This window comes from Drosophila santomea, chromosome X (assembly GCF_016746245.2).
Source record: "Drosophila santomea strain STO CAGO 1482 chromosome X, Prin_Dsan_1.1, whole genome shotgun sequence".
Taxonomy (NCBI): Eukaryota; Metazoa; Arthropoda; class Insecta; order Diptera; family Drosophilidae; genus Drosophila; species Drosophila santomea.
Window position 1 is genome coordinate 9,538,392 of NC_053021.2, and position 12,042 is coordinate 9,550,433.

General features: G+C 45.1%; 4 protein-coding genes across 5 annotated transcripts; 1 reads left to right on the forward strand and 3 right to left on the reverse strand.

Moving 5' to 3' along the window:
- The first annotated feature begins 5,454 nt into the window (after nt 1-5,454).
- LOC120455994 (probable isoaspartyl peptidase/L-asparaginase CG7860) lies at nt 5,455-6,693 on the forward strand. Its single transcript, XM_039642552.1, has one exon. The coding sequence runs from the start codon at nt 5,585-5,587 to the stop codon at nt 6,578-6,580; it is 996 nt and encodes a 331-aa protein (XP_039498486.1). The 5' UTR covers nt 5,455-5,584; the 3' UTR covers nt 6,581-6,693.
- A 147-nt stretch (nt 6,694-6,840) lies between these two features.
- LOC120455995 (SREBP regulating gene protein) lies at nt 6,841-8,411 on the reverse strand. The gene is made up of 2 exons (XM_039642553.1): nt 7,914-8,411; nt 6,841-7,806 (listed from the first exon to the last, which is right to left on the reverse strand). The coding sequence occupies exons 1-2, from the start codon at nt 8,013-8,015 to the stop codon at nt 7,255-7,257; spliced, it is 654 nt and encodes a 217-aa protein (XP_039498487.1). The 5' UTR covers nt 8,016-8,411; the 3' UTR covers nt 6,841-7,254.
- Nucleotides 8,412-8,548: 137 nt separating this feature from the next.
- Nucleotides 8,549-10,866, reverse strand: LOC120455993 (CWF19-like protein 2 homolog). Its single transcript, XM_039642551.2, has 3 exons — nt 9,595-10,866; nt 8,818-9,540; nt 8,549-8,754 (listed from the first exon to the last, which is right to left on the reverse strand). Exons 1-3 carry the CDS (start codon nt 10,810-10,812, stop codon nt 8,626-8,628), a joined length of 2,070 nt encoding a protein of 689 aa, XP_039498485.1. The 5' UTR covers nt 10,813-10,866; the 3' UTR covers nt 8,549-8,625.
- A 55-nt stretch (nt 10,867-10,921) lies between these two features.
- LOC120455545 (E3 SUMO-protein ligase NSE2-like) lies at nt 10,922-11,941 on the reverse strand. Of its 2 annotated transcripts, none has more exons than XM_039641882.2 (2): nt 11,713-11,941; nt 10,922-11,666 (listed from the first exon to the last, which is right to left on the reverse strand). In XM_039641882.2, exons 1-2 carry the CDS (start codon nt 11,789-11,791, stop codon nt 11,029-11,031), a joined length of 717 nt encoding a protein of 238 aa, XP_039497816.1. In that variant the 5' UTR covers nt 11,792-11,941; the 3' UTR covers nt 10,922-11,028. The 2 variants fall into 2 exon arrangements, with proteins under 2 accessions (XP_039497816.1, XP_039497818.1); XM_039641884.1 differs by having other exon boundaries at nt 10,922-11,650; nt 11,713-11,899.
- Nucleotides 11,942-12,042: the final 101 nt, after the last annotated feature.

Genomic DNA, 12,042 nt, shown 5'->3' on the forward strand with positions numbered 1-12,042 from the left:
GTTGTCCAAAAGTGGAATGCCATAACTCGTTGAATTCGTTACAAAATTCCCTATCGATCCATGTACATACATTGATATGCTAATTTTTTACCATTTTTTGCAAATTTTGATGATGGTACCCCTTATTGAAAATGCGAAAATTTGTTAAATTTTTTTTTTGCGAAAATCAAAAAAGTAGGGATACACATAGTTAGCTATGTTTAATAGCTGCACAAAACAGTCTTTATTTTAGCTGTGCGCCCATTTTTGGTCAAGTTATGGCGAAAACGCCGATTGAAAATATTCGATTTTTTTACAAAATTTAGTTTTTCGATTTTTTGATAAAAAATAATACGTTTTTTTTCGATAGCAACAAAAATAGTTGTCCAAAAGTGGAATGCCATATCTCGTTGAATTCGTTACAAAATTCCCTATCGATCCATGTACATACATTGATATGCTAATTTTTTACCATTTTTCGCAAATTTTGATGATGGTACCCCTTATCGAAAATGCGAAAATTTGTTAAATTTTTTTTTGCGAAAATCAAAAAAGTAGGGATACACATAGTTAGCTATGTTTAATAGCTGCACAAAACAGTCTTTATTTTAGCTGTGCGCCCATTTTTGGTCAAGTTATGGCGAAAACGCCGATTGAAAATATTCGATTTTTTTACAACATTTTGTTTTTCGATTTTTTGATAAAAAATAATACGTTTTTTTTCGATAGCAACAAAAATAGTTGTCCAAAAGTGGAATGCCATATCTCGTTGAATTCGTTACAAAATTCCCTATCGATCCATGTACATACATTGATATGCTAATTTTTTACCATTTTTCGCAAATTTTGATGATGGTACCCCTTATCGAAAATGCGAAAATTTGTTAAATTTTTTTTTGCGAAAATCAAAAAAGTAGGGATACACATAGTTAGCTATGTTTAATAGCTGCACAAAACAGTCTTTATTTTAGCTGTGCGCCCATTTTTGGTCAAGTTATGGCGAAAACGCCGATTGAAAATATTCGATTTTTTTACAACATTTTGTTTTTCGATTTTTTGATAAAAAATAATACGTTTTTTTTCGATAGCGGTAAAAGCAAAAGTTATTTTACCATTTTTTATTATCTAGAGCTTCACAATTGTAATACTTTGAAATATATGAAATATTTTAATCGCGATTAGGTACAACGTCAATAAAATGTACTACCTCTCCAATTTTCGTGTGTAGACGAGCTTTAATTATTATCGTTAATTGTTAATTGTTATAGATGAGGTCAATTCACAACAATCGATAAAAGTGCGCCAAATAAAAACTTCATATATATATAGCATAGTATATATGTTTATATCTGTATAGATGTATTCAAATGGCTGCAGTCGTTGGAAGGGCGAGTTGCTTGCCAATGGCAAGGAAATTAAGTTATAACACGCAATTTGGACTCAACAAACAGGCATGAGATGTCGATAAATTCAATTATCTGGCACTGGATAAACAGATAATATCCAATGTGGTGAGTTGGCGATCGCCTGCGGTTTATTCTAAATTAATTTTCAAGTGGCCGCCTCGAACGGAAAACGGACCGAAAGACATAAAATCAAAGTAAAGTTGAAATCTAGGGCAGATGGGGGTGGGGTGTGGTTTCCCAAGTAGACACGTCTTTCAAACGGAAAAACAAAGCAAAATAGATGGCCAAAAGGGAGCTGACAATTTAATTTGCCAGCCAGGACGCAGGACAACGACCTTGCCAAGTGTCCAAAGTGTAACCGATACGGCAACGTGGATTACAATCCATCCTGAATCCATTAGGAATCAAAACCAACCGAAATTTGCCAGACAATCAAGAGTTTAATTGGGAAGTTACTTAGTGCGGCACTGGGAAAAATAAGTCCCAACTGTTGGAGTACAACGATAAATATTGTTTTCGTAATCAAGAGTATATAAAATTCTCTATTTGAGTTGTTTAATAATACAAGAACCACTTGAAGTTTCTTAAACGAATACAAGCAGTTTTTATTCCTAGCCCAATAAAAACTATTTTACTATGTACATATAATACCCATCAAAAGTACTATAAAAATCGTAATTTCCCAGACTTTAGTAAAGTTTTCAACAGTTCATAGAAAACCGCCGTAGTTATTCTCTGTTTTGCCAGCCCAGTTAAAAAAGGGCTTAATTGGAAAAGGACTTGAGCCGAGAAGGTGTTTTAAGCAGCCGACTCCTCGGGAAATGCCAGAGACAGCAAATTATCCGGTTTCCCTGTGGATGGCTGGGCTAAGCCGGAAGGGGGAGGGTGGAGGGAAAATCGGCGGGAAAAGTGTGGAAATGGAGCCCATTGAATGGCAGCCGTAAGCCGCAACAAAAGAGGCTCTTTGGCGTCTTTGTCGCCATTGTCTGTGTCACTCCGGTTCCGATTTCCGATGCCCGATTTCTGATGCCCACTGCCGCTGCACTTACCCAAAGGAGTCGACAGGTGAATCTCAGGTGCTGCGACCTTGATCCCTGACGGGACTTTGGATATTTGGGCCGATGGTCGCCCTTTGGACGTGGGTTGTCCAATCAGGCAAAGTATGCTCACCCTTCAATGCCAACACAATCATTATCGTAGCATACTTTTCAGCTGCCACTGCTACAGAAAGTGGCTAATAGCTATCCTCTGGAAGCAAGGAACACCTTCAATGCACGTATAGTTACCTTAAATTAAATTCTATATTAACTATTATTTTACATTGCTTTCATCGTTTCAATGACAAACCCGAAACGAATAAATTATGTATTTTAAATATACCGAAAACGAATTATAATTGATTGAGGAAACCCAATATACATATGTGCAGATAGAAATTACGCTTAATTAATATGTCGAAAAGGCCTAATTTTGCATTATTTAATGGCACAGTAACCAATATTGTTGTGCGCAATTAAATACTCATTAAAATAAATTATAGTTAAAACCAGATTGCATGCATTTGAGATAAACTGTAATTTAAACATATAATTCTATTTTGTTGTGAGCAATAAACTGCTCATTAAAATGCGTTAATTTGAGGGCTTTGGCTCAGCGAAAAGCCAATTTTATTGTGGTATTTAACGCATATATATTTTAATTTGTATATTACATCTCCACATGCAGTGGCACAAATTCATTGAAATGGATTAAAGTACCTGAAGGACATTTGAGCTTAATACGGTAATGAGCTTTCGGCTTTACACCAAGTGGCACTCTATAATCCTGCATACCTGAGCGTCCCCATCTCCATCTCGACTCCCATCCCCTTCCGCATCCACATCCATATATCCAACCTTTCTGTTATGAGCATTTCACACCCGATTAAATCGCTAAGGCCAGAAGGTACGTGAACTATTACCCCGGTTCCCTTTCCATATCCTTCAGACCCTTTAATCGCAACCCGCTGGACGAGAGGAGTTCATTGGGGGCAATAATGGCGATGATAATGACTATGATTACGATGATGGGGGTCATGTGAGGACGACGACTGACACAACCCATCGTTGCTGGAATCGTTAACCATTTCTGACATTTTGATTTATAAATTCGAACCCACCCGCCCAGAGTCCAACTTCTATTTCACCGCCTCTATTGTTCCTGCAGCTGTTTCTTTGGCCTTTTTTTTTGGCGAGCTCCTCGCTGCTGCACAAAGTGAAATTTACGTTTGATCCCCATACGATTGGAGCGGGGTCTTTTCGGTGGAAAATTGGCTGCGGAGAAGAAAAAAAAAAGGGGGAAAATGGCAAAAGAGGACTGCCAAAATTGCTCCATCGGGCCCCCAGAGAAATGGAAGAAATTATAACGAGAAGGGGGTCAGAGTTCAAGCAACGCCGTGCTCACGTTCGATGCCATAAAATGTTATTATGCACTCGAGTGTGCACCGAACATTCCGATGCTCTGCTGCGTGAGTCCCCAGCCATATAAACCAGTTCACGGCAATCCCGACCAAGTTTCAAGTGCCTGAAACAATCGAGAAGCAAAGCGAGCATTGCTTTCAAATCCACAAAGCACTCATCTATAAAATGTACCAAAAAATAAATTTAATGATGATATAAATATAGATGTACATAGATGTATAATAGCTAATATTTGTCTATGTTAAGCTAGTAAACATCTAATTTAAGTAAGAAACTTCTCACCTGAGCGAATTGATCTTTTGTTGTGTGAGGCACCACCGACAGGGGGCGCCACTTGTGACGGAATGTAGATGGCGTCGCCACAAGTGCAAGAACTCGCCAGCCGAGTCGAGTGTTTTGATAAAACGTTTCGCTTTAATTGCTTCATCATCATTGCCGCAGTGGGTGGCGGTTGGTGGTGCATGGTGGATGGTGGATGGTGGATGTTGGGTGGTGGGTGGTGTCATGCCCCGCAGGGTGGTGCACTTCATGTGCGTGCCTGACTGTGGTTCACTGATGAAGTGACGCGCACGGGCAAAGACCATTGAACTTTAACATGTCACTGGGAATGAATGGGGATGGCTATGAATATGACATGGCCATTGGCCACAAAATTACCCATTCACTATTGAGTGATGTTGAAAAGTAAATACGGCTAATAGAGGTATTTTTAGAAAGAACTTACACATCTCTTGCGGAATTATTGTCTCTGACTGAATGGTCAATTTCTTTAAATCACAAAAACTCCATAATCATATCGATCAAAAAAGCTGAAGAGTGTGTTTGTAATAAGCAATATTTATTGTTGTATTCCATGAGCCTTTCCATAAAACATGACCAACAAGCTAAGCCTGTTTTCATGTGAGATTCGAAAAAGTCGGATGCCACCACATATATACATATGTATGTATGCATGTACCTTATCTTCAGGTTCACACGCCCATTATAATATTTAAGCTCAAATCTACTTCACGAACAATCGGATTATTCGCCTTATCACAGTGCATATGAGGGAAAACAAAAACAAAGGGCAAACACATCCAAACCACCTCGACTAGCGAATACCCTTACCTCTTTAGAGTTTCAAATAAAATTGTGACAAATATACCATGCCTATAATAAAATATGTTTCAGATTTTCTAACATAAATTTGTGGTCTCTCTTATCTGAAATATGCATTTGAATAGAAAAATGTGCATAACTAAAATGTCGTGGTATAAAGATTATGTATAGTTCATAATATTACTTTATAATATTTACTTTATATTCAAATGCATATTTCAGATAAGAGAGACCACAAAACCACTGAAAACGAAAGCGTGTCCATACAAAATAAATGACCGACCATTTATTTACCCTGCCCATAACAATATATATTATTGATATAGATTTGATACAGCTTTGATTCACGCTTAAATTAATACAATTTAATATACATATATCCTTTCAAAATTTCTAAGCTTGCCATTCGAAAATTAATCAAAAGTCGATTTAGAAATCATTGCAGTTGCCAATGGACTCCTCCGGCAGGGAATTATCTGCGCCAACAAAGAAGTCATAAAGACAAAGAGAGTATAAAACAATTCCCTAGCAAGCGGAGCTCCAGACATAAGCTGCTCGGGTTGCCTGCCACATCGGACTACCCGACTGACTTTGTAGTGTCAGCATAAAATCTCCGTAACTCCATCGAATATACCCGAAATGCCACGCCCAGTTCTGCTTATCCACGGGGGAGCCGGAGACATATCGGACTCCAGAATCGCTGGAAAGTTCGCGGGCATAAAGCAGGCTCTCCGCTCCGCATGGGGCCAATTGAGTCCGGACAATGGCAAAGAAGGCAGTGCCCTGGACGCCGTGGAGGCGGCGGTACGCAGCATGGAGCTGGACGAGAACTTCAATGCCGGCTACGGATCCTGCCTGAACACCAGTGGCCAGGTGGAGATGGAGGCCAGCCTGATGGAGGGCCGGGATTTGCGAGCCGGCTGCATAACCCTGCTGCGCGACGTGATGCATCCTATCACAGTGGCCCGTCGCCTGATGGAGAAGCAGCGGCACACCTTTCTTGGCGGCGCAGCGGCCCAGGAACTGGCCCTGGCCACGGGCAGCGAGCGACTGCAGCCGGGGGCACTGGTCACCGAGGGAGCACGCTTCACGTTGAAGGAGTTCCAGGATGAGATGGCCCAGGGCAAGGATCCCTTCTTTGCGCGCACAGAACTGGCCGAGGACAAGCCGACACCGAAAACGGATCCCAGTGGCGAGACGGTCGGAGCGGTGGCCATGGACGCATCGGGCCAGATTGTGGTGGGCACCTCCACCGGCGGCATCACCGGCAAATGGCCGGGTCGCATTGGGGACACACCCATTCTGGGCAGCGGCACCTATGCGGATAACTACCGTGGAGGCGTCTCCACCACTGGACATGGCGAGACCATCATGCGTTACAATCTCGCCCAGCGCATACTGGCCGCCATGGAGTACCAGGGATTGTCCGCCCAGGCAGCCGCCGACAGGGAGTGCCGCGAGATGACCAAGCGGCTGGGTGGCACTGGTGGCGCCATCGTTGTTGGCCACTCCGGCGATCTGGGCATCAGTTTCACATCGCGTCGCATGGCGTGGGGATATGTCCAGGATGGCACCATCTTTTACGGCATCGAGGGTCAGGTGGTGCACCAGGAGCCGTTCACAGTTGCCACGTAACTAAACTCGGAAAACCTATTACGGATTTGTAAAATATCCCAGCAGCCTAGCTAACAAATTAAAGGTCCTTTTAAATGTAAGAAACAATGCATAAATAAATTAAATAAGTTTTATATTTTTTTTATAAAGAGAATATAAAGATAAATTAAAGTTGACCACACTATTCCTTGTTATCCACTGCTTATTTATGCACACAATTAGGCATGGAAAAATAATTTAATTAGACAGACTCCTGCTAAAATACAAAAATTGCACGCTTCAATGGCTTATGGCTAGACATAAATTATTTACAATAGTACGTTATAAAATGAAATGAATGAAATGAAATAAAACATAACAGAGAGCTATTTATTTATTTACAATGTCTAAGTAAGCTAAAGAAACAAACTAAATTCAATTTAGCATATGTATGTATGTTCGATTGTGTTTTACAATTATTGTTCATGAATAGTTTACTATAAATATGCAGAAAATTAAAGAAAAAACATATTACTTCTAACCTAAAGCGATCCCTGACTTAGTAAAATATTGCCAACGAACCAGCTGATAACTAAAAACTTTCTCATTTCTAGTTCGAGGTAAAGCTCATCAGTTGAACGTCTAAATTTGCTCCGGCCGAAAGCTTTGTACAGAAGGCAGAGTCATCGCATTGGACGGTGGACGGGATGCGGTGGTCAGCTGCGACTGGCTCCCTGGGGCGCCACATCCCGCTGGGATTCGTGCGCCTCGGTTAGACCATAACAATGCTTGGCTGCCGGATCGCGGTACTTGTTCTCGTGCTCCACGGAGTGTGAGTTTGTACGACATTTGACCAGGCATAGCTCGAAGTGGTCCGTCACGGTGGCGAATATGTACTTGGGCGTGTTGGGCGCCAGCAGGACGCGCTCCAGCAGCGGCTGCTGTCCTGGGTGCAGGCAGCAGGAGACGCAATACTCGTACACACCACAACAGTGGGTGCTGGTGTTGCATGTGCGGCAACTGTAGTATCCAATGCCGGACAGTTCCAGATTGCAGCAGCCGTTGGTTAGCACCTCCTCGCGTCGGCACACGAATCCTCGTTCGTCGGCCAGCCATTGGCGGCCCTGGACAGAGTTGCGGCAGCGTGCTTCCGGATCGCCGCGCGTGCGATTGAGCTGCTCCTCCGGCCCCAGGAGCTGCTGCGTCCACAAGAGCGGACGGGTGCGCTGCACCATGTACTCGTCATAGTGCAGGCCCGAAAAGGAGTCCTGCGGGTACAAAGGTAACTCAATTTGCCACGGAGATGCGGTTTATGTCACTAATAAGGTTAAACTCCAGGAGCTAAGAACTGCCAACACGGAGCACGTGCACTCACCCGATCGAAAATGTGTCCGAATCCGTAGATGAGCAGCAGTACCACCAGCACGATGTACACAATCCGGCGTCGCAGCAGGCGTGTCAGGGCGGCTGGCCACATCCTGGCCAGAACCTAGCGCTCCATCACAGCTCCCGCCGGGTGTAAGTCTCCAGGGACACGGACATGGCAATGGCCACAATCAGGGGATTCTTCGGGTCAAATGCTACTGGCGCATTGGATGCAGTTACTACTGGGATGCCTTCAGCTACTTCTTGGATTGTTGATGAACTTTTCTAGACGAATTGCCTGTTCAAAACAGCTGTCTTCCAATTGGCCAGAGAAGCTATCGTTTCTTTGCGTTGCAGCATGATGTGTAATCCATTACTGACGCACTATAGCTCGTTATGTATGTGCCTTAGTGGTTTACTTATTTTTTTTTAATAAATGAAAGCACAATTCCCTAGCAGGCACAAAAACAAATTGCTAAATATTTATATATTTCAGTCAGCTGTTAGCCAGTGTTGCAAATTACAAGTTAATAGACTAAAACAGTGATACGCAATGCGTATGGAAATGGACATTTATTGTTATCGATTAGACTTATCGAAGTTTAAAAATTACCGGGTGAGAATATTTATTTAAAACGTTTTTTTAAGATGTATAAAATTATATATTACATTTTTATGACTTGAAATGATCTTAACATATCTTTTTTGTACAGTGTATCGTTTTAATTCTGAGTACAGTCAAATTTCTTCCAGTTCTCAGCAAACGTTTTAACCTTTCCGATGGGATTTGACTCTTTTCGTGGCTTTCGCCAAGCATTCGGATTGAGCTCCAGCATTCCCCCAAGGATTTCCTGAAAGTACAAAGTGCTATTGGCATACATTTGAAACAAACAACGCGAGCAATGCCAACGAACCTGGGCGAAGTTGGCCGGAAATCGATCCTCGTCCTCGATGACGTGCGCGAAGCCCGAGTCCATGCCGAAGTGAACCCACACGTAGGGCAGTCCCTTGGGAATGGCCGCACGCAGGGACTTCTGGCGCAGCGAGACCAGCTGCTTGTTGATGCACCACTCCTGCTCCGACTCCTCGATGGCCTTCTTGAAGTAGAAGGGCGCCATCTCTCCTTGGCTGGCGGGAATGGGGATGCAGTGCACGGTGAGATGCGGTCGCCGGTGCAGCTTGTTGGCGATCTCGTAGAAGACGACATCCTGACGCCGGGCAGCGAACATGCGAGTGAGTGCCTTCCGGAAGTTGCTCATCTCCTCCCAGGCATCTTCGTCTAGTTGCGTGCAGCAGGGTATATGCTGTAGGGTCGTCAGAATGCAGTGACCGCTCTGGAGGCCCATGTACCACGGCAGACTGAGGTAGATCTTATCACCCAGGGACACCAGCAGCTGTTTGTCCAACTTGGCGGAGTCAAAGCAGCGCTCGCAGTTGTCCAGAGTGGCCGCCAGTTTCTCGTGCTCCCTGATGGCGCTCTGCATCTCCCGCTTCTCGGCATCTCCGGCGGAGATCTGCTTGCGCACCTTGTCCGCAAATATGTCCTCCAAGTCATCGTTGGGATTCTTGTGCTTGGACACAATGTCAGCATACTGCAGGTTGGCTTCTGCGGCCGTGGCGTGCTTCTCCCGCTCGAACTGGAGATTAAAAAGTGTTACTATTTAGTATTTGCTTGTGAAAGTTCAGCTTACCATTTGCTTAATGTCATAGCGGTCATCATCGGCGAAGTATCTAACACGCTGGCCATCCACGTGGGTATCCACCTTCTTGCTGCTGCGTTTTTGTCCCCTCCTGCCGCCGTACTGTTCGTTTGGATCACCGGACTGCACCAGCGGACGCACGTTCCCGCTCTGATCCACCTTGGTGAGCAGCACATGCTCTGCCGAGGTCTTGGACTTGGCTGGCCTGGCATTTGCCTTCGGTACTGATTGGCCGGAGGCAATAAACTCTGCTCGTTCCTTACGCGCGGCTTCCAACTGTTGATTGAGTTCTGCCGCCAGTTCTTTCTTTCCTTTGAGTTCTGCCTTGATGGCCTTGCCGGCCAGCTCATTGATCTGTTCGTCTGTGAGGCAAGAGGGTGTGGACTTGGTCTGCTCCACCGCATCCTCGTCTTCGGAAGAAGGAGATGTGGCACTTCTGGAGGGAGATCTGCCCCGTCTTGGCGGACTGGGAGCCTTTGCGCCTGGTTTTCGCCAACCGCGCGAGGATCCTTGTCCGGAGCTGATGGAAAGCGGCTTGGCCTGCCGCTCATCGTCATCCTGTGGCTTCTGGAAGCCGGGCAGACCCGTGCCATTGCTCTTCCAGTAGGGATTAAGCTCACGGCCACTCTTGGCCGGATCGTAGGCATCAATTTGTTGGGCTTTCTCGTTTGGCTTCGCCGGCTCCTTGCGTTCCCTGGAGAACGTCTTTAGAAGGAGAGCCTCGCTGGTCATCCAGTCGTCCCGCTGAGGGGGCTCCTTCTTATTATTAACACTGTCTGCCGCGGGAGGCGGAGGAGCTTCCACCCACTCGTCCTCACTGGCGCTTTCCTTGCGGCTCTTCTTGGACTTCTTCTTGCGTCGCTTGCGCTCCTTTTCATCCTCACTGGACGAGGAGGAAGATGAAGTGGAACTTTCGCTGCTACTGCTGCTGCTGCTGCGATGCTTTCTGCTCTTCTTCGATGACTTGGACTTGGACCTAGACTTGTGCTTGGAACTCTTCTTCTTGGACTTTTTGGCGGGCTTCTCCAGTTTCTTGGCCACCGCGGGCAGCATCCAGTCGGCTTCGCCGCGGAGTTCCTTCTGCCTTTCGCGCTGGCCACGCATCTCCGCCCGCTCCTTGGCCTGCTGCAGCATCGCCTCACGAGCCTCCCGCAGCTCCTGGCGCGCCTTGTCCTTCTCCCTGCCGCTTTCAAATTGTATGTAGCTCATGTTTAATTTGGTTCTTTTTGTTTACCAAAACATTAGTTTTAGAGGTGGGCAATCCACGCAACAGATTTATCGCTTAATTCACTATCGAAAGACATGTTGCGATATTAAATTATCATACATTTTTGTTCTATTTGTAAAGTTTATTTTTCACAAGACTTATTTTACATATACAGATGAAAATGTAAGAGCATAGCTCAACAGAATTCGGATCAAAACTCAATCCTGTTCCTCGTCCTCCTCCGAGGCAGCGCCATCCTCAATTTCTTCGGCCATTCGCCGTTGCACCTTTTGCCGGACGTTGGCATCCTCGACCAGGTGCGCTGGCTGGATGTAGGTCTCGTTGGCACAGCCGAGCACCGGACATAGGATGCCAATGTTGTCCTTGATGATCAGCATCACCGAATCGCGGTCGTAGATGTGGCCGCACACTTTGTTTCGCACGGGGTTCTTCATCAGCGCCTTGGACCAGGGATCATAGAGCGAGAAAATCTCGCTGCCGGTCTCTTCGATTCCTTCGATGATAAGGTCCTCATCCTGGTCGGCGCCATTCGCCTGACCATTGACCTCCGCACCTAGCTGGGCAGCTGCAGATTTCACAGTTTTCTTGAAGTTCTTAAACTCGGCTATGTTCTTGACATTGATGCGCTTGTGCTCCACCGCTTCGGAGCGCTCCTTCCAGAGGTCCTCGAACTGCTCGATGGTGGAGCTCGAGTTTTGCACCTGCTGCATAGCCTGGTTAAGTGATTGGTGCTTGCTCTTCAAACGGATGAGATTCTCGGCGTGCTCCACGCGCAGACGCGCGCTTTTCTCCAGCAGCTTCTGGATCTCCCCGTCATCACTGAAATCGGAAACGACTTTGGTGGGTTTTAAGGGGATTTCTCTTCGTGTTACATTGCTCACCGTCTACCATTTCCCTGAAGAACTTTGTGTTGTCCACAAAAGTGGTCAGTGCGGAATCCACATGCTGATTAAATTCCATTTTAAAGCCTAAATTCACTGTAGATGCTTTGGAATTGCACAGTATTTGGAGCCAGATGTTTAAGAACGATAGTTCGATAGGCAGGCTATCGAAGGTCAAATCGCTATCTTGCGAATTTTAATACTTCGCGTATTACTTTGAGTTTTAACTTTGACATTGAAATAGAACTAGATAGCTGCTGCAGTGACTTAGAGTGACCATTGCCCGACTTACGGTCATACTTACGCGCCAGCCATCGTAGTTATCGGCGC

Coding starts and splice junctions, on each gene's coding strand:
- LOC120455995 (XM_039642553.1), bottom strand. CDS start 8,015: ATGTGGCCAGCCGCCCTGACACGCCTGCTGCGACGCCGGATTGTGTAC. Junction 7,807..7,913: donor TCGGACACATTTTCGATCGG/GTGAGTGCACGT, acceptor TTGTACCCGCAG/GACTCCTTTTCGGGCCTGCA.
- LOC120455994 (XM_039642552.1), top strand. CDS start 5,585: ATGCCACGCCCAGTTCTGCTTATCCACGGGGGAGCCGGAGACATATCG.
- LOC120455545 (XM_039641882.2), bottom strand. CDS start 11,791: ATGGAATTTAATCAGCATGTGGATTCCGCACTGACCACTTTTGTGGAC. Junction 11,667..11,712: donor CTTCAGGGAAATGGTAGACG/GTGAGCAATGTA, acceptor AACCCACCAAAG/TCGTTTCCGATTTCAGTGAT.
- LOC120455993 (XM_039642551.2), bottom strand. CDS start 10,812: ATGAGCTACATACAATTTGAAAGCGGCAGGGAGAAGGACAAGGCGCGC. Junction 9,541..9,594: donor GCTATGACATTAAGCAAATG/GTAAGCTGAACT, acceptor TTTAATCTCCAG/TTCGAGCGGGAGAAGCACGC. Junction 8,755..8,817: donor TTCCGGCCAACTTCGCCCAG/GTTCGTTGGCAT, acceptor TTGTACTTTCAG/GAAATCCTTGGGGGAATGCT.